Source organism: Oenanthe melanoleuca, chromosome 8 (genome assembly GCF_029582105.1).
Source record: "Oenanthe melanoleuca isolate GR-GAL-2019-014 chromosome 8, OMel1.0, whole genome shotgun sequence".
Lineage (NCBI taxonomy): Eukaryota > Metazoa > Chordata > Aves > Passeriformes > Muscicapidae > Oenanthe > Oenanthe melanoleuca.
In genome coordinates this window covers 17,127,673-17,154,248 of record NC_079342.1, presented here as the reverse complement: position 1 = coordinate 17,154,248, position 26,576 = coordinate 17,127,673, and the positions used below count along the sequence as shown (strand labels likewise).

Below are 26,576 nucleotides of genomic sequence, written 5' to 3'. Positions count from 1 at the left end.
AAACTGCAAAAACAGGCAGAAAAACTCTGCACAGAAAGTGCAGAATAATCTTTTGCCAGCAGAATAACCCAGTAGCCTCCAGGAATGTTACTCACAATGTTCACCACCGCAGAGTCGAGGATGAAAGCTGAGGTCCTATTGTGCTGTGCAGCACAAAACCATGGACCAGCCCATGCAAAAACATCTGTCATTCATTTGGACAGATAAGGCAAAGGCAACACAAATCTCATGGAGAAAGGGAACTACACAATGGTAGTAGTTATTTTAGCTGCATAGTTGAGAAACAGGTTTAGGTCAGAATGAAAAGAGACAGTGTGAAGAAACTAAGGCAATACTACAAGGATAATTTTAATGAAACACTGTAATTGAAGAAAACCTGGAAAGTTCTAAGGCAGTTGTAGGAAATAAAGCCAGGAAGGCCTTAGAATACAGATGTAAATGAGTCATTTGGCAAATTTAAGGAAGTTCAGACTGAAAAGCTGAAAAGAATTCTACAATCCAGCAACCTTCAGGGTTTGTTTGAATTTCTAGTATCTATTTAGCTGTTGCAGTTCTTTAAACTCTCCTAAACCCAAGGTGACCTTTAAAAAAAAAAAAAACCAGCACAAGCCAAAAAATTTGCCAGCACATACAAACGTATTCTAAAACACGCTGTCCGGAACAAAGAGTTTTCAGAACAGGGCACCAAACAGTCTCTATAATAAGCCATGACCAATTAGTCTGCTGGGAAACAAATCAGCTCACTGCATTTCAGCAGAGTGAAGGTGGCTGTCATGCTCCAGGGATGATGTTAACTGTAGGCTCTTTTCCTGAGCAATGTTACTGGAAACCCACCAGTTTATACCTGCTAGTGGGAACTGGGAGAATCTCTAGGAGGCAAAGCTTTGCAGTGGCTCACTACAACCCACCAAAGTACTGCTTGTGCTTCCTTGAAATGCCCCAGAGAGCCTGAACCCTCTGGTCCACCAGCACATGCTCTTATTCTTCTCTGCTGCCTCTGAGTCCTCCCATTCCATCCAAAACTTCCCCAAAAAACTGAGAAGAGAGATCTGTCTCAAGTTCTCATCAATACCATTACTGTGCCTTGGGAAGCCTCCAGACAGCTAAGCTCAGCTGAGGAGCAGTATGACTGGGATTTATGCACACTGGACATGGGAGACTTAAAAATGTTGTGAACAACAAAGGTTACCATCCTTTTTAAACAAAAAAGTAAACAGATGTAGCTCAAGAGAGATAAAGGAGGAACACAATCTGTGTGACACAATCTCCATCCACACAGAAAGGCAGATAGAGCCAAAAAAGAGCTCTGAGGACAAAAACAGAAGAAGGAGGGAAGTGACTGCCTTGCATGTGAGAGAAAACAGCCCAGGACTACAGCACAGAACAAATCCTGGGAGATGAGACAGAGAACAAGCATCTTCTTCCCTAGCACTGCTGTGAAATGCAGCATTATGAAGTCAGAGGATTGAAGAGTTGACACTTGGCTTCCACAGTCAAGACAAGTCTCCAAAATCTTCTAGCAACAGATGAAATGAAGAGATTGATGCCAGGTATATTCAGAATTTTGCATTTGACTACTTCTATGCTTTGTTTTGTAATTATTTTCAAGCTACTGATCAAGAATTTCAACTGTGATTTGCTGGAGAAATCAGGTAGGTTTTTTTAAAATTTTGCTTAATTTTCTGACATGAAGAGGGTGGACTGTAATCCACATAAAAACCCTAAATCAAACCCAAAATAAAATGTAACAGACAAACCCTCTCAACACTTGCAGACTGGAGCAAGCTTGGAAAACTCCCCTTCTGTGTGTCTAACTCTCTAGCTGACATGCCAGGTCTTGGGTATTAAAAGAAACACCTCAGTAGCAGCTGAAATTCAGTGCTTTGCTAAAAAAATAACTTCTAGAAGCGAGAGATTCCCACAACCCTAGAAAAGCCTCAAGTGTTTAACACTGTTTATCCACTTAATTTTTTTTTTTTTTACTTCTTAGCTGCAGTGGTGACTGTGCACAAGCTGTTGAGGGCTCCTCAGCCAGATGTCTGGGATACTCTGGGCTCCTCTCCCCACCAAGGAAGAGGGGCTTGTCATTGATGGCTGCTCCAAGTTCTCCAGGTACAGACAACTCAAATTATTACTCAGTTTATCAACTGCAGGTAACAGTGCCTGTGCACTTCTAAACAGGCCAGGCAACTGGTTAAATACTGTTAGATCTGTCTATAGCAACCTTTTCCCTCATGCATCTCTCCTCTGATTCTCATCGGGATTCCTGCATTTTCAGGTAGCATAATTTCTTTAGAATAGCTAAAGACAGGATTATCTCAGAATAAACTGCCCTCCTGGTATCACTTTATCTGAATTACTGAATTTTCTGTTTAACATAAGACAACATCCAAGTATTTTGAGATCTTAACTGAATAAAGATAGTTCTGTCAGTGAAAATATTTACAGTAACCTCACTAATTGAGACTGATTCCAGCTTCCTGAATTTCATTATGGTAAACTGGGCACTGCTGTGAAAGATAAACAAAGAGGAGATGAATTAAAACAAACATGCAGAAACCCAAATAACTGCTTCCAGTGATGTTAATAATTACAAAAAACCTGTCAAAAACATCCCTTTGACTGGCATCTGTCAAAACATCTCAGCAGTTCATCATCACAGTCACTGTTTAGATGGAGACAAAGCGTGCATCAGTCAGCACTGCAGATCTCACAGAGCTCTGAATTTCTACATGAGTTATTCTGTATCTTTGAGCACTCCAGACATGGCTTGTTTCACAGGATTTCTCTCCTCTCTCTCCTGGATGGGCTGGAACCACCATTGTTCCCATATCCTCAGAGAGGGTGTAGTGTCTGGCAGCTAATTACACAGAATGAAGTGCTGTTTCCTCTCTGTGTTTTCTGTCTAACAACCCACAAGAAACAGCAAAACACTAGAAATTAAGTCTTTTTAATATAAAAAGAAAAAAACCCACCCAAAATATTAGCCATGTTTTCTTCCACTTCCTGTCTGGACACAGTTTAGGAGTCCTCCAGCTATTGCAAATCCTAGTAATGCAGTACTGAAGAATCCTCTTCCCAGAGAAGAGACAGAGGAGATCAGCATTCCAAACCCACACCCTCCATTAACAGCAGGTGCCAGAGCTGAAAGAATGAAGCAGAACAGTTTCTACTCTCCTTTTAGAAAATATATGATGACTACTTCTCTGGTAAAATACTTTTCTTACTGAGCACAGGTGGAACTTTTGGCTGAGCAGGACAGATCTTCCACCAGGTTACTGTGGCAGAGCAAGACCAAACATTTCTTTACAGATGTGTCTACTCAGACAAGTTTCTTCACCCTTGACAGATGAGGAAACTCCTATGTGAAATGAGCAGCCACAGTGCAGAAGTAAACAAGCCTAGTGTTTATAAACTGTTTGGTATCCTGTCATTCCATAAATAGTTATTATTACCCAAGAGATCAGATCTGTCTTAAGGAGAAAAAATGCCTGGTACATGTACTGACAAAAATTCCCAACAAGGGGAAAAAACAGAGAAATTTTGTGGTTTCCTTATTTTAGTTTTCTTTCTTTAAACCAGAACCTGCAAGCATATTTTGCCTCCTTCAAATTCTGGACATCCTTTCTCAGACGTTCCGAGAACAGCAGGAACAAGTCAGCAAGAGCAGACAGAGCTGGCCTGTTTAATCAAACTCTTGTGACCAGCATCTTCCTCTGCAGATGCCTAAACTCCACAGACACTCTTTAAGAAACAAATCAAAGGCAAAAAGAGCTGGCCACCGCTGGCTCTAAGCAGTTGCTTGTTTTGCCACAGGTTACACTAAGACTGCCTGGAGCTGTATACTGTATCTATCCATGAGGTTACACATTTACAAACAAATTCCTCAAGCATAAACAAAACTCCCAGGACAGATATACCCTGTGCTACTCATCCCTAACTCACTGCCTAGTGAAGCAGCTGGTGTGGCTTTGAACATCCCTGAGGCCATTCCAAGTTGGGATTTTCTTTCCAAATTGGAGGCAAGACTCTCCCACCACTGCAGCTGCCATCCTACAGACTGGCTCGTGGCCAGCCCAGGATACATCATGGAGCCCAGGGATGGCTTCAGGGACAGGGAAACTCACGGTGCCACAAACAGCTTTCCCTTGCTTTTCATTTTTAGGTGGCTTAAAACTATCCTCACTTTTCCTAAAGCATTCAAGGGAATTGTTTGTATTTAAAGCAGTTCAACCATGGGCCAGTTTTCACTCTCAATGTAAAGTGTCTGGAGGGAAGAAAAAAAAAAAAAAAATCCAAGCCCAGAAACAAACATTTCTGGTGGCTAACAGAGCATCACCTTCCATTAAAGGCAGCAGAGAATGACTCTTGCTAACAGAAGCAAGCTCAAAGTAAATCAGAGCTCAGACCTTTTAATCTAGGAGTAAAATATTTGTGGTTTTGTGCACTGGCATAGTTATATATTCTTCTGGTTTCAGGTGTTCCAAGATCCCACAGAACGTCACACATATTTTGATCTGTTTCATGCCAAGATAAATTAACTAACTTCTCAGCAATCTGTTTATCAGGCTGATACCATCACTGTAAACATGAAGCTAGGCTGGCACAGCTGATAAACAGATAAGAAACGTGCTAAAATAGGTGTGACACAATTATCAGTTTAAAAAGGGGAAACCATATAAACATCAAATCTTCTCTTTTCCAAGAACTGTACAAGGCGTGTTACTTGAAACTTACATAATCCTGAAGCTTACATCAGTTACTTAAGCCTGAAAGAAGAGCAAGTTAGCATGGCAGATGCAATGATTTTCAGAAGAATCACAATTAAACACTTCTCAGGAAAGTTGGACACAGTTTTTCTGGTTTTCAAGCTGGACACTGGAGCAAGCTGAACCCTGACTTGAACACAGGAAGTTCCTGTGCAAGTAAATCAAAGTGCTTCGGGGGAAAAAGGACATGATCACTCTTAAATGTACAGCAGATTACACAAAAAGGAAACAACTTTTACTGAATGCATAAATCTCCAGAATTTAGCAAGACAGAAGCAGAATAAAAAAACACAGTGAGTAATACAAGTGAAATCTGCTATCCCATTGCACCGCAGTGTGTGGCAATGCCCTTGCCCTGGTTCCCAGCATTATGTGTGTTTTGGGCTGGGTAAAGTTGGGAAACTTCAGGAACTTCACCAAGCTATTGTGATCCCTGGCACTACTGCAACAGTTGCAGCATTGCTTTGATAGTATTTAGCAAGTCATTTATGGATTTTATTTTGCTGCATACTTAGCTCAGAACCGCAGTAAATGTACCAAGAGAATAGCTGCCAAAGGAGCTTTTGCTGTTCTCTCTGTGGTGGAGTCAGAGTTTCTACACATTATCTGAACAATGTTCTCAAACGACTTTTCAAATTGCTACAAAGAGAATTTATAACCTTTTCAGTTTTTACCTTCATTTGCCTAATGCAGAGGTGAAGGGTTCCCCAGACTGTTTCTAATTTGGTCTAATAATCTTGCATAAATTATCAGGCTGCCTTTTTATCCATTTTCTTAGCCAATGTACACTGGCTCGGTGACAGCATTTGCATGCACTGACACTCCTTAAATGTTTCAATAATAGAACAAAGTGAGAAGTAACAGAGGAGAGGAAAAGACAGAGGAGGAAAATAATTTGACTTGAAATCTACCCAAAGATAGGAAATGTGATGAAAGCCACCAGTAGGGAGTTCAGAAGGAACAATGATCCACTCTTGAACACAATTCAGAAAGCTTTGAGGGAAGCTACACACTTTCCTACAGCAAGAGGAAATCACTGGTGACATACAGAGTCTCAAACATACCAAGGAACTTGGTGGGGCTCTGGGAAGATAGATGGTGGTCTGAACCAATAAATATGAACCTTCAGAAAGTCAAAGGCAGAGTTTTAATCAAAAGAGATAAAAACATTTTCTTATGGGAATGTGAGGAAAAGAAGGTAAGACTTGTATATCAAAACCACAGTGATATTACAGCTTAACCTTCAAGCTCACTGATATTTTTCATTTATTGCATTCCATGCTCACTGATATTTTCCTTCATTCAAATGAATTTAAATCCTCAAGCAGTCTGTCCTGCAAGATTTTCCTGGAAATCAAACATTCTTACTGGTTTAAGAGCAGATGGGCCACAGCAACAGAGCCCAAACACACATGCACAATAAAATATGCTCATTTGGTGGCATGAATTAAATTTATTACTTCTATTACAATCTTAAATGCACATGCAAATATGGTTATTTGTACCTTTGAAAAGCCATCCTTGTTTGTTTTTAACAGTCCACAATTTAGAAATAACTTTAGTATTCTGCAAAACAACATCAACAAGCAAAAAACCCCACCCTCAAAACAACCAAACCTGCCCTGTTCCCACTCTAACATATGATGCAGTGTACTCATATTAAAGCAAGAACACATATGCTCTGCATCATTTCTGAAGCCAGAAAGGCACATGCTCAGTAAAGTCCCTGTGTCCATGTTCCAGCTCTCATTTTATAGTCTTACTTAGTTCCAAAGCCATGAAAAAGACTCTGAAGACATATTTTTCAGTCACAAAGCCTGCACATCACATGGATTCACATATTTCATTTTAAATTCTTGAGAGAGGTCAAACATGAAAGATTTCAGCAGCAAAAATGGCTCTGATACAGAATCTACTGCCATGATCAGCACATGGGAATTGCATGTATTACTACACACATTTCTTTAAAGGTTAAAAAGTCAACAGGGGATAGAAAGAACAACCTACATGAACAGAAGGTGAAACCATACTTCTGTCTCCTGAGCATCAGCTCCCCACATCCCTGTCCTGGTGCCCAGGCTGGCTGACTGAGTTTTTGCAGCACCATCACCTCAGCTCTTCAACTCTCAAGCTGCACCCCTGGCAGGGTCTGTATAATGATATGGTAATTTCATAAACTGAATCACTGAACTGGTCTGGATTAAAACTAATCTTGCACAAAACAAGTAGATGGATGGGAGGGATAACTCATGTTCAGCTATATGGATTATTTTACTTACCCAGTTCAGTGCACTGTGCACAGGCAGCTCTGCTCACTCAGGTAATGGAGCAGCACAAACTCCTTATGCAAACAGTGGGGATGCAGACACAGAAACAGAGCTTTTCTTTTTCTCTTTTTTTTACATCTACTCTTACATTATGTCATGTCTACTTCAACCTGACTGCAGCAGCATGCACATCACCAGGAGTGAGGCAATGAGCTGCTGCCATTGAATTTTGTTTTGAAGTACGAGCTCCAGCTGCTCCATCAGTGCATGAATTTTAGAGCTAGCAGTGAAGTTATGTGCCAGTTTTCATCTGCTCCTCTCTGGAATTATGTTCCCAAGCACTGTTCTCTACAATAAAAAAATGAATGTAGGGAATCTGCCACAGAGAAGGCAAGTTATGTGACCACACTTTAAACAAAGCTTTGGTTACCACCACTTCAGTACTAGAGGTTTGCAACACTCTGGACATGAGTTAACAAATGCTGCTGCTTAATCCTGGCTTCTCCTACAGACAAGGCAGGAGCAAGGGACTGAAGCAGTCAGGGTGTTGTGAAGGGCAATCCAATTGGCCTAGCTATAAATAGCAAGAACAGCTCAGACAACAATCCTAGTTTGAACATTAAAAGCAAATACCTCCTAACAGACTGTGCTGTGCATTCACTAGAGCCAGCTGCAGCGAAAATGTTTTGTGAGATAACGTATCTGTCACCTTTAGGCTGAGGTATGAGAAATTCAAATCTCTCAAATGAGTCCATGACAATAAAACAAACATAGGAATTATACCTGTTGTATACTCTGATTCAATTTTGTCACTTAAATCTACACTAATACATATTTTTTTTAAAGTCATCCTCTTAGTAACTGCCTCCAAATGATATACAATACCTAATACACCAACTGCAGAGGTGAAAAAATCTGAGAAAGTTTTTCCAGAACCAACATATTAAGGAGAAAAAAGGCACCACTTCATAAAATTCACAAGGAAAGAAAGGTAGAGAAGTGCTAAATATTCCCTTTGCCAGCAGTGACAGTGGAGCAGCAGCTGACTGCATGGAGATGTGTGACTGGAAAAGCCAGAGAGCTCTGCGTGGGGAGGTGCTACCCAGACACCAGGAGTGATTTGAGAGTGTGTGTGTTTTGGCTTGCATGTTTGTTTAGCCTGGGATTTACAAAACACAGAATAAGGAAGGTGACAGGAGGTAAGGGTGAGCAGCAGCAGGTTTCAATTCCCTGGCACAGCACAGGCCAGGCATTTAACAGCCTGGAGCTTGGAGAAATGGAAAACCCTGACAGCTTAACTGACCAGGGCACCAACAACTTCTCTTCTATCATTCCTTTCCTCTCCTGCGAGTCTTGAACTCTTTTAGCCAGAGTTAACCAAGAAAATGAAGGAAATCAATGATGTTCAGTACTGCCTAGAAGAAAATACACCTGCATCAACTTGTTCCTTCAAATTCAAACCTCAATAATGCAACAATTATATTTTCTTAGTCTTTGATGTGGGGATAGGTGGGAGGTGTGATGAAGATTTCAGGTCAGCAGCTTGGCTTCCCCAAACACCCTTTTGGCACTGGCACCTAAGAAGTTCCTTCCAGAGCTGTGATTACAACAGTTTCTGGGACTCCAAATGTAACTGTGAGCTCTGAAACAATCTCTGTCATGATCACACACCATTTCTGAATGAATGTACAGGCACAGAACAAGAGATTCAAAGAAGGGACAGGGATTTGAGTACTCCCCATTCCCAGAACAGCAGCAATCTTGTTTTGAAGGACAGCAGAAAGACTTTCTCACAGCAGTGTCTGGGACACAGAGACCCTGACTTCAGTGGAAGTCTCGACATGCATCCACTCTTCACTGAACACAAGCTGCTTTCACAGCTCACATGAACAAAAAGAACCACCTCAGTGGGTTTCAAAATCAGAAGTACATCAAATTTAGAAGAAAAGAAACCCCAACTATCAATAACTACAATAACTAGCTCAGCATATATATACAATTTTATATATCTTTAAAAATTAAGAGATATTGTCTGCTGCACCTGAAAAGACTCCAAGCTATGCAACAGATGCACCACACCACAGTCAGGCAACAGTTTTGAATCCCTGTAGCAATCCTCAATGGCACATTAATTATCCAGCCTATTTCTTCATGAGCTCTCAGGAACCACATGAAGCTGCCATCCTTTGCCTTCCTCTGGTCTCCTTAAATAGTTAATCACAGAGGAAGCAGCCATCACCTGCACTGACAGCCACCCAGCACTGAGCTCATGCCCTGTCACTTCAGTACAAGCCCATGCTGGGCATGGCAGTAATTCATGAGGCATGGAGACAGTGAGACATGCATAAAGTCAGTTCCAAGCTGAGGGTTAAAAAATTCTCTTTCTAGAATATTTATTTTTCTGAACATCTAAACAACAAAGCAAAAATGTGTGGGATGGACAGATGCTATTGTGTGCTTGTTATAAGAAGCACAACTTCCTGAAAGGAGATATGGAAATATTTAGGATCAGAGGACCACATTTTAAAATTATCCTGACTCCTACTAAAGCCTTTGCTGAAGCTCCAGTTCCACCCAAAGTCCCTACCCCACATTTGCACATAATAATGCATATTTTCCCTAAAGCATAAAAAACTGCAAAACCTTATCTGAAAGAAACCAATGGCACTGATGTGAAGGAGACAGGAGACTACACTCTAAAGAAAAGCTTTCTGGTGCTGCCCCATCTATACTCCCCCAGCCTGTGAAAGTGGACAAAGGCACAGGAGTCTATGACCTACAAAATCAAGGGGGAACTAAACATCAGAAAAAAAAAAAAAAAACACAGAAGAATGACTTCAGAGAAAGCCACTGAAATTTCTGTGGCTGGCATAAATCTGTGTCATGCACTCTCTGCGGATATGAAAGCTTTAAAATTTTTGAACTTTATGTACAAAGAAGCAATTCAGCATGAAAATATAAACCCAGAAGACTTTACAGGAGAGCTGTTTATTGTCTGAGTGAAGAGCAGGCTACAGTATTGAAAAATAAGAGGAGGGAAAATATGGCTGTAAAGAAAATACCAATTGTTAATCAATAGAAAGCTCACACCAGAATAATCAAACAAACCAAACTGATTTTATTTCTGAATTAACTTTAAAACATTTGTGATTCATAAGGCTATTTCTTAGCACCAATTGACTAGAAAATGCTTACAAATCATATCCTTGATGCTAAAATAGTCTTATGTATTGAATCACAAACGATAAATCCACTCTTTTGGTCACAACACCAACAGATTTGTTGTATATTGAACTTCCCCTTTCTCCCTTATTCTGAAATACTGTCAGATACTCTTTAAATAATTCTTTGCCATGTTCCCCTACCAAACACAGATACACAAGTCTGCAGGCTGCAGACATTCCCTATTTACCGCCTCCTCTAATTTTTAGTACTAACTGCCAAATTACAAGAGCTTGTGGTTGGAAAATTGCAGCTGAGTACTGAGTAGCTGAACTGTCCCAGGCTAGCATGTCAGCCACAAACTGTGGGCAGAGGTCTCTTTTCTCATTTGATAAAGAATAGGGCATAGAAAGAGCTGCACACAGGCAGCAGCGTTTCCCCCGCGAGGCCAGACACGCAGGAGACTGCAGTGTTACCACTCCAAATACAAGTTAGTGCCTTCTACAGAAAGGTCAAAGCATTAAGTCCAGACTAGTAGGTGACCTCAGACCAACTAAAATAGTGTAATTCACTGAACATAGTAGTCTAATTCACCGGCCTACTGATGCCATTTTAGCAAACACACTTGCCATTTTCTTTGTATCATTCTGAAACCAGTAATCTCACTTCAGGCATTTTGAGTCATTATCTGCTATTGGGAGACTGGCAAGAGGCAGAATCTTTTTGTCCTGGAAAGTGAAACATTAGATAACTCCTTCATTTACAGTGGGCAGCAGATGCAGCCCAGCTGGTCAGACCTTACACTGAGATGCAGAACTGAGACCATGCACCCATTTCTCTTGGTGGGAGCCACTGTCGTGACTCAGATTGCAGCATGTTTTTCTGAAGCTATGTCACTCTGCCTTTAAGGCACAATCATTAAAAAACCCAGATAAGAAAGGCATGGGCACAAGGGTTAGACCAGACATCTATTATGGCCAATACCTGATGTCTGTGTCCATGGGAAAACACTCCATTAAAAAGCCTAAAAAAGGGGGACTATATCAAGCTACATGCTGCCCTCAACATCCACTTAGGTGTAACTTAGAGAGTTCCATACCTGAATACTTAAGAGTATATTTTATTGTTTAAAATCTTTTGCCCACTATGGAGTCAATTCTCAGAAAAATATAACCAGAAATAGCATGAAATACCACTTACCTTTATTTATTTAAGCCTGGAGCACAATATTTGCATTTAATATCTCCAAATCTTGTCAAACCATGTCATTCACTGTGTTACACAGACTTGTATACACCCTCTGCTTGCTCTATTTCACAGACTATAACTAAGGCACAACTAAGTCCACCTCAAGATCAGTCTTCTCCACAAACATTATCCTATATCTACCAGAACTGAATTTGGCCAGCCATGTTCTTGCCCCACCACTTACTGCTGTGATCCCTCTGACATTCCTCACAGTCAGCTTTTGGTCTTACCACCTGGAAAAATGTGTTAGTGCTTTATTATTCATCCCCCATTCCAGGTAGTTTATGAGCACTTGGAACAGCAGCAATCCCTGCACACTTTTCTTCCAGAAGACTCCAGGTGTAACATCCCTGTACTGTCCAATATTCTTATTTTTTATACAGTTTCCACTATTTACCTAGTCACTATCTAATCACTACATGATTACATCAGCTTAACTTTCCAAAAATCTTTGAAAAAGCAAATGTTTGGTTGTTTTTGGTTTTTTGGGCAGGGGTTTGTTTGCTTGGGGGGGTTTTTTTGTGTGTGTTTATTATGGTTTTTTTAAGAAATCCAGACATATTGTATTAGTTAAATCACCTTTACCAAATGCTGATCCAGCCATTGAAACAGCACAAGCAGATTTAGAGGGCAGAAGTTCTTGCTGCAGAAGACAACATGTCTCTGCTCTATCTGTGAATAAATACTAATTCTATTCTTTATGTCTTGGTTCTAAGAGAAGCCTGATACAGAAACCAGGCTTAGTCTTAGCTTCCACTTTCCCAAACAACCCCCCAGACCCTTCTTGAAAAGCCCAGCACGTTTACTGCTTTTCATTCCTCATTCTAAGGCCAGTTTAAGCAATGATTATACACAACCGTGTGTAACTCGGCAACTTCAACACCCAGCTCCTCACAAAGTGAGAACTTTTTCTAGCAATTCTTTGTGCTAGGAATTCACTCCAAAATGTCAAGCTTCTGTCACTTTCCTCCCAGCCTGTCCCCTGGAAATGAAGGGTCCACATGGGAACTGTTCTGCAGTGAATAGCAATGCAAATAACTTGTCTGCTACAGCTTTACCTTCCCTTAGCTCACATGTAATATTATGAACCTCTATCAGCTCATCTGGATCTCTGACAGGTTTTCTGCCTTTGACAGTTAGACAAAAAGCTTCATTATTTTTTTAATGTCTTTGCAAAGTTGTTCCTCAACATTTTTTTTGCTCTACCTCATTATGGTTTATATTTAACTTGCCAAAGTTAATGCTCTTTCCTATTCTCCTCATTTGGATACAACTTCTGCTTCAGAAAGATGACTTATTTCTAGGAGTCTTGTTTACTTTACTATTTGAGCAAGTCGTTGTTCATTTTTGTGGCTTTTCTTCCATCTCTTATTTTCTTTCCCTACTCACACTTTACCATTGAAACTGGACACACTTTCAACATTGAAACTGGACACAGATTTCTAGTAGTCTAGAAATCTTGGATTGTGAGGTTTTGTATTTTAAGACAGTGTTTCACACAAAATTCTCAACTTTTTTTGTGTATATGAAATAGCACTTAAGAAATGGTATTTTATTAAGATTACGTGAAGATTTCTCTGTTTCCAAGATAGAGTTTCTTTTCTATCTTGAAGGTAAAATCTTCATTTGTTCCTCCCAGATGTTTTATTTCATGTTGCATATATTAATATATATTTGTTGGACTGTGGCCATTTAAATCAGGCAATCCAGATTGTTCTCTAAAAATAACTGACCCTTTATTTAGTACTCTACAGCCTGGGATTTTTTCCAGATAGGATTACTGATGAAGGCATCAAGCATTGCTAGAATAAGAACTGATCAAACAAACAAACAAAGGTACATTTAGTCTTTCCTCACCATCAACCACATTTTGGTATTTCTCAGGCCATTGCTCTTTAATCCATCCAGCACTTGCTCATGCTTGGTAAAGTCTGAATTCTCATTTTTGCCAGTAAAAAAGAACTTACCAAGCAGAGCTACATCCTCTGAGAAATATTTCTTCTATTTCAACTATTTCCACATATTTTGCATATTTACATTTAAAATTGCACTAAAAAGTCAGAAACTTTTAAAAGGAAAAACATTTATTCATTTTATTCACGTTTGAAAACAGTCAAACCAATGTTATCCAAATGCTCAAAACACCCAACAAAAACACTTTTTACAGCAAAGACATAGCCTAAAAAATGCCAATTGCAGAGAAGATGGTATCCTAATGACACAATCAACTGAAAACAAAAGCTAGAATAAAACAAAGCACACAGCTCAAATCTTTAAATGAACAGGCATGATAATTTGGCTTTAAGAGTTCTAAATATATTGAATATATACCTGGCTTGGTAATATTAACTTTGCATAGTTCTCCAAGTACAAGGAAAGTCACAGAAGAGAAGGAATTTTAAGTGCAGCATGATTTTTTTTCGGAACTATTGGTCAGCCATCCTTATAGCAGTACTTGGCAAAATAATGAAATTTCCACCACCGAATCCAATTGGTAAAGAAATCAAAGACATCACAGGAAAAAACATCAACATTAGTTAAGTTTTATGTCCATGTTAGATGAGCACCTAAACATAAATACCTGATGAGATGTTGTCTTTAAAACTGTGAATTTGATTTTTCAATGTATGAACAAGACAACAACCACTTGCTTCAACTAAAAACACATTTGTATCTCTTTGCATGGAATTAGTTCAATGCAGTCAACTAGAGGGAGAAGGTGACTGAAGAGAGATCTGTAAGCAGCTGATGAGGGAGAGAATAAATATCACTTCAGATTCTAGGCTCCTTCTCAAAGCCAAAGTCATTTTTAAATTAAGATTAATGGTTTTGTAATAATGAGTTCATCCTACTCTCTACTATTTACATTTAATATGTACACAAGCACAGATTTAAAAGCACTCACTTTCAGTTCTAGTATTTACATTCTAACTAGAGTTCCAAAATTCTCACAGAAGATATTACTGATAATTATTTGGTTTACACTGGTGATGGAGAACTTTAGTGTTTTGTTTTTAAGGCTTGTCTGTAGTATCTACTGGTTACAAGGCAATGTCAGATGTATTTTTTTATGTTAAAAAAGCTTCCAGACTCCATGCTTGTCAACAAAAACAAAGACAGAAATAGTTTAGAGGATAGACAGTTTCAGGCTTGGCTTGAAGGCCATGATCACTCAACCTAGCCTTTAGATACACAGGTCATGGAAATTCCCTCCTCAAAATAAATAAAATCTCTTTTGGAAAAGAGCCAGTTATGTGAAAAAGTCCACAACCTCTTTTTCCAAAGAGATCATTGCACTGAAGCATCTCTTCCACATGTACAATAAGCTTGTACAATGGTAAAACAACCATTTGGTCAATTTTTCTATTCAATGCACGAAACTGAAATCCTTGAGCCTCAACAGATTAATGTTCCTGCCCATCTATCTTGTGAACTGTCTCACAGCAATTCTACAAACTCCAGGCACCTGAGGAATGCTTTACCCTGTTCTCCCAAGAACAAATAAACCCCAAACCAAGTACAACTTTACTATCTACTCCAGGTAACTTAATCATGACCAAAGCTTCCTAAGCATTGCATCATCTGGTACTAGAAGTGAGCCTGACCACACATTTGCATCATGCTCTGACAACATAATTTGTTTTATTACTCAACACCCAGAAGTCTCTACTCTTTGAGCAAAGCCCTAGTCAGACTGAATCAACTAAGCCATTGCCACTGACCACTCAAATAGTCCAGAATTTCAACACTGGTCTCTCAGTGACCAGTGAAAGGACACAATGATGACACTTCTCAAGACAAACTGTGCCCACCACCCACCTTGAAGGATGAGAGGTCATTGGGGGAAGTGGGAAAAATCTCCCACAGTGATTACTTACTTTGGGAAGATGACAGTCATGAGTGCTGATGCATAGCCTGGCTTGCACACTCCCTCAGAGAAATTGGCATACTTTGATGCCAGTTCTGGAGGCCTGTGGAAAAACAAGTACAAAATCAGGACTCTCCTGGCTATGAACTAGTTTTTGCAATCATCCAAGTAATTTTTCTCCTTATAGCTTTGCAGAAAACATCCACAGGGAGTAATTGCAAACACAAACCATTATTTATTTGTTGCACTATGGCATCACAGAGGAACAACAAACAAAGGAGAGAGGGAAAGATACCTGAAATACCACTAAACCACTGCTTTTGCTGAAAGATTTTCATAGCTAGCAAGGTCAAGTTCATGGAATAAAAATATCAATATATCATTTTAGACTTCAACCATTCAAAAGGAAAAAAGACATAAACAGCACTTTGCTTTGGCTATTTTTCTAAGTTATGATCAAAGCTAAAATTATAGAAAAGTATTATTTAGAAGATTACTTAAAGATAGTTTTAGGAATTTGAAACAAAGCTTCAAGTGGTACTGGCAAGGTATCATCAAGGGATGAGTGTTTTCACTATTTGGAAGAAATTACATTGCTGCTGCTTTGTTGAGGTGTGTCTTAATTCAGCAGGACTAGTGACTCTTGGGCCAAGTTTAGAATATGTGGGCTTTTTACTCATTCAGTTTCTGTACAGAAACAAGAGCAGCAACTCAATTAAAGATGTTTCAGTCCAGCATATGCATTTACCATAGGTCTGCTGAGTGACCTGAAAAAACATAATTTTGTGTCCCTGCAACATTCTTACATTTATCCATTCCATTAAAGCAATACAAGGGTTAATTCACTTGTGCTTTCAAAGTTACATTAGATACCTTAGTGTCAGGCACAATCTGAGGACTGTTAATATTCCTTCAAAGAACAACAAATATAGCATTTACAGCTCCATGTTCAACATTCAGTGGAAGCTGCAAAGACTCAATCAGTAACTTCTCGCTACATCATTATCAGCAACAGGCAAGTAATGAAAGGTTTCTTCCTGCAGTTCAACAGTAGGACTCAAATGAGGATGACAGTGCAGCTCCACAGAGCAGCACCACAAAATCAGTTCTGAAGAGCCAGCTATTATCCCAATCATGTTCTTTCCCAGGCATCACCAATATCACTTAACCAGCAAACTATTACTAACTACAATGAATGTGCATTCAGAGTTTCAAAGTTACATACAGGAAGGACAGTAACTCCATGCTGAACTGGTAGTAACTATTCTTCTACTGGCCCTGCATTACCACTCAAGGGGCCAGTAGCCAGTTCCAAATGGATAAACAATAGATGGACAATTAATTTTACACCTAGCTGCATACAGTACAGAACCTCCTATAGCTCTCTGTATACAGAACCCCTAGCATTCTGAATGTATACATACATACAGAACCTCTATGGCTCTTAAAGAATAATATCTATTTCTACTGAATAAAGATCTAAATTTTCAACAGCTGGAAGAGAAAAGAAACTGGAGAAGATAAATTGTCACTGTAAGTATTTAATTTCTTAAGACCTTTTAGACCACAAAGCACTGTAAAAAGCTGAAGAACACAGATCCTATTTAATTCTGCCACAGATATCCTGCATAGTTATGGTCCAAATATTTGGCCAATACATTTGGCCATTTACACTGTCAATTACCTACAATAAAGTTTAAATATCTCTAAATATATGATAAAGACATGGAGACAAAGAGACAGGTGTAACATTATCTAGCAAAACCCAAATCCATGACTTTGGCTTCCATAGGTGATGATGTGATATCATAATTTCTTTAAATGAGAGATGAGAAAACATCTAAGAAACGAGCATCCAAAATGATTTGTGTTCTTATGCCAGTCAGGATCTCTTTACAAATAGATATATGAAGCACTGACAAAACAAAATATTTTAATGATGCTTAAGTACATCCCCTCCTGACTCAGTCAAAAGGGACAGCAGGATGTATGGATCACAGCTTGTTGAAGCATTTCAGATATGAAGAAATGTGAAAAATTTAAACTTTTTTCAAGCAAAACCAAGCATTGTTAGAATTTTATTCTTTAGGCACCATACAGAAACCCCTGAAACCAAAAAACTTTCAAACACAAGGAGAAAGCAACTGGAATTTATCTGCAGCCACCACGGTAGTGAGTCATTGCTGGCAAACTTGTATAACTATTTCAACAGCAGGCCTGTCTCAAATGACCTCAGTGGTCACACAAAATATCTTGTGCCACAAACACAGGCATTTTTCTCTTTTCTGATTTAATGGTGCTTTCATTATCAAATTAAAACATCACTCAGATGCCCATCATGGTGTTTCTGCACAAGAATAGCAGGCTGAGACCCTCCTGCATGTGAGCGCCCTGGATGGCACTCGCTGCATACTGATGGGGAGCTGTCAGTACAAACCCACAAAGACACTCAGAGCTGCTGAAGCCCCCAGGCCGAGCTGTTAATATTTCTTGGATGTGATGAAGTTCATGATCCAAAGTGCCAGAGGCAGAACAGCTCTCTAAGCCAACTGTAGCTGCCATCTCGTATCATTCAACATTTGCTCATCTCCTTTCTGGGTGTAAGCTACAGAAAACTAGAAAGGGGCATTCTACACTTTAAATCCATCTAGGGACGTGTTTTATTTGTTCAATCTCTTTGAAACAGGCATTGCATACTGTCACTGACAACAGGCTCATAATGATAAGCCCCTAGTAGGTGCAGTCCAGAGCAAATTTAGAGTAAATCTGGACACAGTTTTGCTGTTTAACATTCTGCTACTGGATGAAGCTATCCAAGTTAACATCATTTTAGATACACACATTTGCTTTGCGGGTATTTTCTTCTGGAAGATCCATAAATCCTGCAGAGATCGGTCTTCCATAAATCAGGATGCAAAACATCCTGCACAAAGCATCCCATAGAGAACTATACATCTTTCAAACAAACCCAGCCTTGGAAAATCACAGTGCTTGTAGCTAGGTGGTCCTGTAATAAAAGAACTGTACAGAACTGAAGTCTACAAATGAGCATCTCCTTTGTATTTGATGACAATGTACCTACTATACTGCTCCAAAAATTGGGGCTTCTTTGACAATGTTTTTATTTCCAAATGGGAAAACCAAACACTACTACTTTCTTAGTGCTTTAGAAGCTTGTAAATAGCTTCATCTCACTAGCCCCTTTACTGTGCCTGGACTCCAAGGCCTTCCAGATAAGCCAGCCAGCCAGGAGCATCATTCATGATGCTTGTGACAGAAGGGTGCAAATCTCCTCTGCCTCTTCCAGGTCCAGGTACATTATTCCAGCTTCCCATGCTCATGCTGATCCTGGGCTGAGGTAGTTAAAGAGCTAGTGGAAAGAAGGTAATTAGATGTCACTGTGGACCCTTTAAATTTTGCTCAGATTTTGTGCAGGAAAAAGCTGGTAAAGTAAAAAATTTCTCCAGAATAAATGAGAAAAACAAGTCACAGGCAGTAACTGTAAACATCTGCTGTTTTTAAACAAGTGCCTGCATGAGGGTGAAGTTAAAGGGAAGTAATTGGCTTATTCCACTGAAGAGAAAATGCACTCTTGCTTTTTTTTTTTCTGACTTTTCCCTTATGTGACCAGCACACATCCTGAATTCTTAAGATTTTCTGTGCTTCTCTACACTGTTATGTGGACATCAATCTCAACAAAATTTCACAATTTGGATAAGTTAAAAATCCAGCTGCTTTCAGAGGATTTAGAAAAAGTAACAAGACTTTTTCTTCTGCTTGCATTTGGCAGATGTGTCTTCTTTTAATTTCAAATATGAAAACGTCACCCTGGTTAATTCCTTCATCATGTCCTGATCAGGGACAGCATGTCATCCTTATAGACTGGAATCTAAATCCTTTTAAAAAAAGAAATTAGTAATACAACTTAGTGTTTAGATTATTAAAAAAATGGCCACAATTAAGCTCATGTAATTGAATATTACAAAATCTACTTGAAGAGACAGATTTTGCAGCTTTGCCTGTCACGTGGAATTTCAATTTTGGATTGTAAAAATCAAAAAAACTTTATCTACTTGAGATGATTTTATTTGAGGACTGATGTCTCTTTCTTGCACACAAAATATATGAACTGACATTTCTGAAACACAGAAAAGGAGTCCTTGGCAATGTGATCCTTCTCCTTGGGATTTCTTTCTCTTTGCTTCAAAATAACCTGAGTCTTATGCCTACACAGCAGCTCTACAAAGTGTATGTCACAATACATGGAGAATGAATAAGAGGTGGAATGAAAACATGAAATGAAGGCCTATAAAACATAGTGAGGTATAATGGAGCAATAATGAAATATTAGCACATAATTTGGCAGATCACTAAATCAGAGCAGTTAATGCTGATACCTCATAGCCATACCCTGTGGGATTTAGAGCATTTTAATTTAGGTAGGACTCCCTGGATTGGATGTATCCACCATGTACAGTCATCAGTGTTGGCCAAAGGACAATTTTGTAGTCTTCTGGAATAAAACTTTCAGTTCAGTTTCCCTCAGATAAGCCAAAGGCTACATTTTAATCAGCACACAGTGAGAACCAGTTACAGGATTGGTTTCAAAATTGCAGGACGGCTCAAAAAAAATACACTACTGAAGATACAAGCAGAATGGTTAGGGTGTGCATTTGCATGTATTTATAATATCAAAAGGTCACAGATAATTGAATGGTATTTGTTTTATACATCACTCACAGCCTAATAAATAGACAGCTTCCAGTCTTTGATATTCTTTTTCATAATATCATATATGCCTGTAAAGCAACAAATTCCATTTGATGGGAAAAACCCCTGGAACAAAACTATAAACCAGGCCTCCCTTTCTGCCCAACTGGCAAGTAATTCTATTAAATAGAGAGGAGAGAAAGTAAGTGCTCTGTCAACTCTCACCTTCATTACAGACTGCAAGGCTCACAGCAAATACAAGAACTTTACTTAAAGGCAGGAGAGGACACCTTCAGCAGGTTTGGTGATGCAGCTCCTCAGTTACTGCTACTCAGCCTGAGGAAGTCCCTCACATTCACCTACAGGGTGAATGTATCCCATACACCAGAGAATGAAAAATGCATTTCCACCTCTGCCTGCATAAGTAGAGTCAGGACCATCATGTCACTCAGGTGGAATCTCCTTGAGTGGAAGACTGACACCACAAAAGCCTCCCCTGGGTACATGGCTGGAGCTCCACATTCACCAGCAGCACAGTGTGGGTTGGGAAACACTGACCCAAAATTTAAAGAAGCTCCAATTACAGTTCTTACAAGTTTGCAAACTTGGGTTCAAAACATTGCACAGCCTGATCATTTGATAGTTGCTATTTTCCAGCCAAGGAAAAAGTAAACAAACAAAAGAAAGGAATGAGTAGATAGAAAAAAGAGGAAAAGCACAATGCTTACATTGAAAGAGATGGGAACTGCATCTACTACCCTATAGCCAGAAAAATAAATGTAAATATTTTCAAATGTTACTCCAGTATGTAAGCAAATCCCCCAAGGAGGCTGTATGGCCAAATACAAGGAAAGATGATCCAAATGCCTGTTTCTAAAATGACATGAGGAATGGTAAATTCTGCTTCTCTACCATGAGCTGCAGCTTCTTGTGAAATTCATTTACTATGATAATCAACACATAGTTTAATTTATTTATTTGGACTACTCAAGAACAGCAGCTGAGGATTAAGTTACATTAAACTGGCCCAGAAAATCAAAGTTTTGAAGACATTCCACCAACACCCACAATCTACCTTCACAGCCCTGAAGGAAGAGGTGACCTGAAGCCAGTCCTGCCCTTGGGAAGTGCAGGGCAGGCAGAGGGCCAGGGCCAGCTCAGAGCAGAGCCACTGCAATGCCACTTGCCCTCTGAAATGCCACTTTGCACAAACACACTGAAAAGGCTTCCACCCACAAAAAAGTCACGAGCATCCTACTTCCTTACTAAATTCCACTCCTAGTCTTTGCAGCAGTAGAAATTAGATCACTAGGCAAAATAACTAATTTCAGATTAGTTGCAGCAGTGCTAAATACATAAACATCTTAAGAAATACAGCTATAAGTGATTATCAGAAAGTAATATCTCATTGTACCATCCCTTATAGTAACAAGGACCAAGAACCCTGCCTGGAGCTTCTCAATTAATAACCTTTAATCAATGCCTAAAAGGGTTAGGATTCTCATGCAAAAAAAGAATAAGAAGTTTTCCAGGTAGACAGTTTGTATGTGTTTAAGTAAATGAAGAAAATACTGAGTTTAACAAAAAGCAGATTTGAAGGATGAAGATAAAAAATCCAACCAAAGTCCATGGCACACTTTGTATGTGACCTCATGTTGCATATCCCTCCAAGATTGAGTAATATCTCTGATCTCCTTTGGTTTTTGTAAACTTTTATTTCTTAAAACAAAAACAAAACAAACCAAAACAACAAACAAAACAAAACAAAACAAAACAAAACAAAAAAAAACCCAAAAAAAAAAAACCAAAAAAAACAAACCACCACGACTGTTTTGGTTACACCTTACCTTCAAGACTAGCAGCCCAGACAAAAAGCAAAATTGTGTTCAAATAGACAAAGATGAGGAGCAAGGAAAACATTAAATTTCAGGTTCATTTGTGTTTTTAAAGAAACATGGTAAGGAAAAAACAATTGGCTAGATTGCTCTTGCTAGATTAAACAAAAAGCACAAAATAAAGAAATTTTATTTTCACAGAATACAGCCAAAGGAAGGTTTCACAACTGTGTATTTTTCTCCTTCCCTAAACTATGGGAGCATTTTGAGACAAGACATTGGAGCAGGTGAATCTTTGGTCTGGCCATTTTTTTTTCCCCACAGAAAAAGTTCAACCCTTTCTGTTGCAGTAGCAGATCTATTGCACACAACTGGAAGACACTAAACCTTAGGGGAATAAACTCTACTTGGAAAGATCTCAGCTACTGAGAGAGATGAAAACCTAACATGAACACTTCACAACACCCTCCTCCCTTTTCAGTTTCTTCAGTAACTTTCCAGGGCTAAGGGTGATAAAAGCTGCCCTTTAAACTCTTCTTTGGAAGGTCTGGACAGCCTGAGAAAAAATAACAACTTAAGTCCTCTAAAGAAAAGAAAAAGCCAACTTGATATGGCAAGGGTGCTCCCCCCTCCTCTCCAGACTGGACTGAAATTCAGAGGAAAAAACCACTGGCCAGTGAATAAAGTGTTCTAGACAGTATGCAGAGGTGACCTCACAACTGGGGAATGTGGTTTAACAGTAGTTTTACAAAATGCTGTATATAGTCATGAGGTTTTGAATTTTTCTCACTCCTCTTTCTGAAGCAGTAGTCCAAAAAAGGCTGTCTCCACTGACCTATATTAGAGACAAATGCCATGAATTCAAGCAGACATCAATTAATCTAGTAAGTCCATATTGAAGTCTTAAGAAGAAGAATGCTACAGGAAGAAAAAGGCTTCCTCCAGAAGCTCTGCTGTAAATACAGAACACAACCCTGACCTGGAAAAACCTTTGCAGTTACTGTGACTAAAAGTGCCCCCACAAAACTAACAAAAACCCAAACTGCTTTAGGGAAGACAGTGAATAGCTGGAACCTTTAACAGTAAGAACAGCTGCAGAATCACTAAGATCAAAAAAGCCCTCCTGTTTACTCCATACATTGTTCTAGTGAATGCTCTTCTGCTAAGATTAATGCCTTCTTTCTTCTTCATAGGCTTCAAAGAGCAGCTGTTTGTCTGAAAAGGCTGCCCAACCAACATCCAAACTTCTACAGGTAAGCACCATGAGTCAGAGAACTCAATAAAGTTTGTCTCAAAGAACTGTGAATAGCCCTATCAATTAGACTGTCCCTTCATCTTGTATCATCACAGCTTCACTGGACACCAGCCCTGCATTCATGGCTCTGAGACAGAGAGAGAGAGAGAGAGAGAAAGAGAGAGAAAGTGTCTTCTCCAAATTGTTTGGTGAACAGACTAAAGGAGAGCTCCAACGCTGAGCCATAAAATAGGTTTCCCTTTTTAACAGAAAAAATCCTATCCTCTCCTCCTTGTTAATTCATCAAAATAACACTTCACAAAATCACCTGAGCCAAGTTCCATGGTGTTAAAATTTAGCTTTAACTCCTCTACAGATCAGAATCCTTGACTCAGATAGTCCAGTGACACAACGACCTCTGGGAATTTCTGCCTTCAATGATGAAAAAAGGGACATTAAAAGAGGATGAAAGGGGACAGGAGGAAGGCATTTTGCAGCTGTACACAATTCACAATTTTGAAGTCCTCAAGATTAACTCTTTTAAGGAGTCAGGGGGAATATATTTCTAAGTAAGAATTAAAAGGCCTGAAATCAACCAGAATTATCCAAGCACATTCATTATGGAAATTTAAAAGACTGTTTGTTGGCTTTTCAGTTTGTTCTTTGATGAGTTGGAACAGATTGCATGGCAGACAAAGTAGGAACAGCACATACATGTTCAGTTTTCTGTCCCTCCCTTTGTGGTCCTGATTCTCATTTCTTCAAGCAGGAATGGGGCTGCAAGCTAGTGTTAGCAGTATCATTTCTGCTGTGAACTGGGAAAGATTCACATGAGCTTCTATGTAATGTTAGAGTAAAAAGTATTTCATTAAAATTAATTTAACTGCCTGGTTTTGTCAAAAGCAAATAGAGAAAACCTCATCTCAGCTTCATAATTTAATTCAAACATCTATAACCTCAAAAACATTTTACAGCAACAACTGCTACATGACTGCTTCCCCAACATGTCACATCAGACACAGCTGCCATTAACCCTCCTGCTGCAATGTAGCCTTCATCATGTTTTGTTTATTGCAATGGGCATCACACACCATCACCTCTCCTAGTCAGGTCTGGGGTCCTCTGGAGTACTCCAGTGCACATTTCTCAAGGGTGCAGGCAGCACACTTCCTGAAGGAGAAAGCATATCCTAAATTCATCAACCTAATCAAAACTTACCTCGTCCTTCAGTCTTTGAACAACTAAAATAAAGAGGTCTTTGCTCATCACAACATACTATCAGGTTTCCAGTCTTAAGACTGGGAACAGAATCAATAAAATAAAATACCCCTTGGATTATATTTAAGAGGGTTTCTTCAGTCTCCTTCATTCCTCTCTTTTGCTAGAGAGTTCTCAAGCACAACAATAAGGCTTCTTCCATCCTTGCAGAATAATAAGGTATTGTTTTCTTACCTAACAGATGCTAATCACAGCTGTTAAAAGTATGCCTTGGTTTTACTGACCTTCCTCAGTATGCAAGAAGTCTGTATGTGTTCGTTCCACTAAACTCTCTCCTGCCTTGATAACCTACTACATATTCTTAAAATTTATGTATGGCAATCTCAGCAGAATAAGGCACACAGCAAAGCTTTGATATCTCTGGTCACATTATAGCAATGAAGACAAAATTAGAGGCAGACTGAGTAGACTAAATTGTGTCTTTCAATACACTCCATTTACAAAATCTGAGAGCCAGCTTACAAATTAAGGGCTGACAACTGAGCTGTCTGGATACCACAGCAAGTGTGTTCTTCAGAGTAAGTGACAAGGTTCAGAGGAAGGCTTGATCAACAGTACAATGTTCACCTGCTGGAATACACCTGATTTCCATTCAATCATCTGATGAGGGTTCCCTACAACATTTCCAAGAGATCACAGAAGGGAAGTAGGCTTTTATTTGGAGGTGGAACATTGCTGGCCTTGCAGGCAGGCACAGAAGAGTTGATGCTTGGTGATCATGCACACACACACACACCTTCAGGATTTTCAAGAGAAAACTCTTGGACCAGTTTAAGGATAAGCTCACAACTGCTTGGATTCAATACAGGCAGCAACAAATCACTTCTGTGAATGCAACAACTGTAAAAAATTTTTGCACAAACAACAGTAGTAGAACAACAATAGTAGAAACTTGTAACTAGTTATAACCATATCCATTCCTGGAAAACAAATAAACACTTAATTAGGTTAATGCTACTGTGGTGAAGAGTTACAAGCAAAGTAAGCATTCCACCTTATACATATATAGGGGGAAAAAAGAACTGACATTTCCCAGTTTTATGCAACTCATTTGGCTGGTTAGAAGAACACAAAATGTACAAACTTAGTCCTAAGACAAGCATATCAAGAAAGAAATCAATCTCACACATAGCAGACACCTTCATGGATATTGACATGAAGAGCAAACCCATCTTAAAAAACGTGTTCATTTTTCAGAAAGCACAATAACTATAGGTATCACTACTTTTTTCTCTGTGGAAACTCATATTGGCAAATATGTTATTGTTCTCAAAATCAAAAACGGATTGAAAAAGTTATGAGCCATTCCTTTTTGCCTTTAAAATATTTGTACTTCAGCTTTCTGCCAAGGATATGGAGAACCCCTAGTGTTTGAAGATTTATTAATAATCTCTAGTAGTCCAAAAAGTCCTCCGCTACTTCTTCAGGAGTTCTTTCAAGAATTTTACCCAGACATACCAATTCTAAAGCACATAAACTTAGGTATCTACTGCTTGAAATGTTGTTGTGGATATTAAGGAGGTAATTTCTTCCCTCATCCAAGCAGAATAAAACTCTACATTTACTGCACACTTCTACCTTTTCTATAAATACATTATCACTCTCTCCCCTTATACTCTCAATAAAACTATTTTTCCATGAGCATTTCTTTCTTATGAAACTGAACTTTTGGGGCAAACAGTAAAAAACTGCTCTAAACAATGCCCAGCCATTCATATTTCTTGGTTTACATGCTTTTCCCACATGGTTTAATTCATAATTACTTCCAGCTTCAGGAAACTGGCCCTTTTAAAGGCACCAAACATAAGTTTTTGACTTTGTTTGCACTTAACAAATCAAGCAATGAATCAATTCTATCTAAGCTGCCAGCAATTCTGAATTCTACAATTTTAATCTTCCCCTTTATCAACCGAGACTGTCCAGCACAGGAATCCTGAAGTTACATAATAAAATCCTTATCAGAATGCCAAAGGATCAAAATTGAAACAAACTGAAACGAACCAAGAAGAGCAAAACAAAATCAGGGATGGCAGTTACATCCCACCCAAATGTGGGAGAGGTTTGATGGATGAACAACAAACAGTCAGGTAACTGAATTGCTATAAATAGCTCAGGTTAATTTTCTTAACTGTTTCAAGCACTCAAACAATTAGCACAGACTGGAAGAGATTAGGTAGAAGGAGATGAATTAGAAGTCTGAAATGA

The 26,576-nt window shown here is 39.1% G+C and overlaps 1 protein-coding gene across 12 annotated transcripts in view; it reads right to left on the bottom strand.

Moving 5' to 3' along the window:
- The window catches only part of ST3GAL3 (ST3 beta-galactoside alpha-2,3-sialyltransferase 3), a 167,602-nt gene that overhangs the window by 92,405 nt on the left and 48,621 nt on the right, over positions 1-26,576 (bottom strand). For all 12 annotated transcript variants that reach the window (XR_008841038.1, XM_056496999.1, XM_056497002.1 and 9 more), the window contains one exon: positions 15,325-15,417. Coding sequence is in view for 11 of the 12 variants with exons in the window: in XM_056496999.1 (XP_056352974.1) it covers positions 15,325-15,417 (93 nt within the window). In the remaining variant the exon portion in view is untranslated. The remainder of the gene's footprint in view (positions 1-15,324; positions 15,418-26,576) is intronic.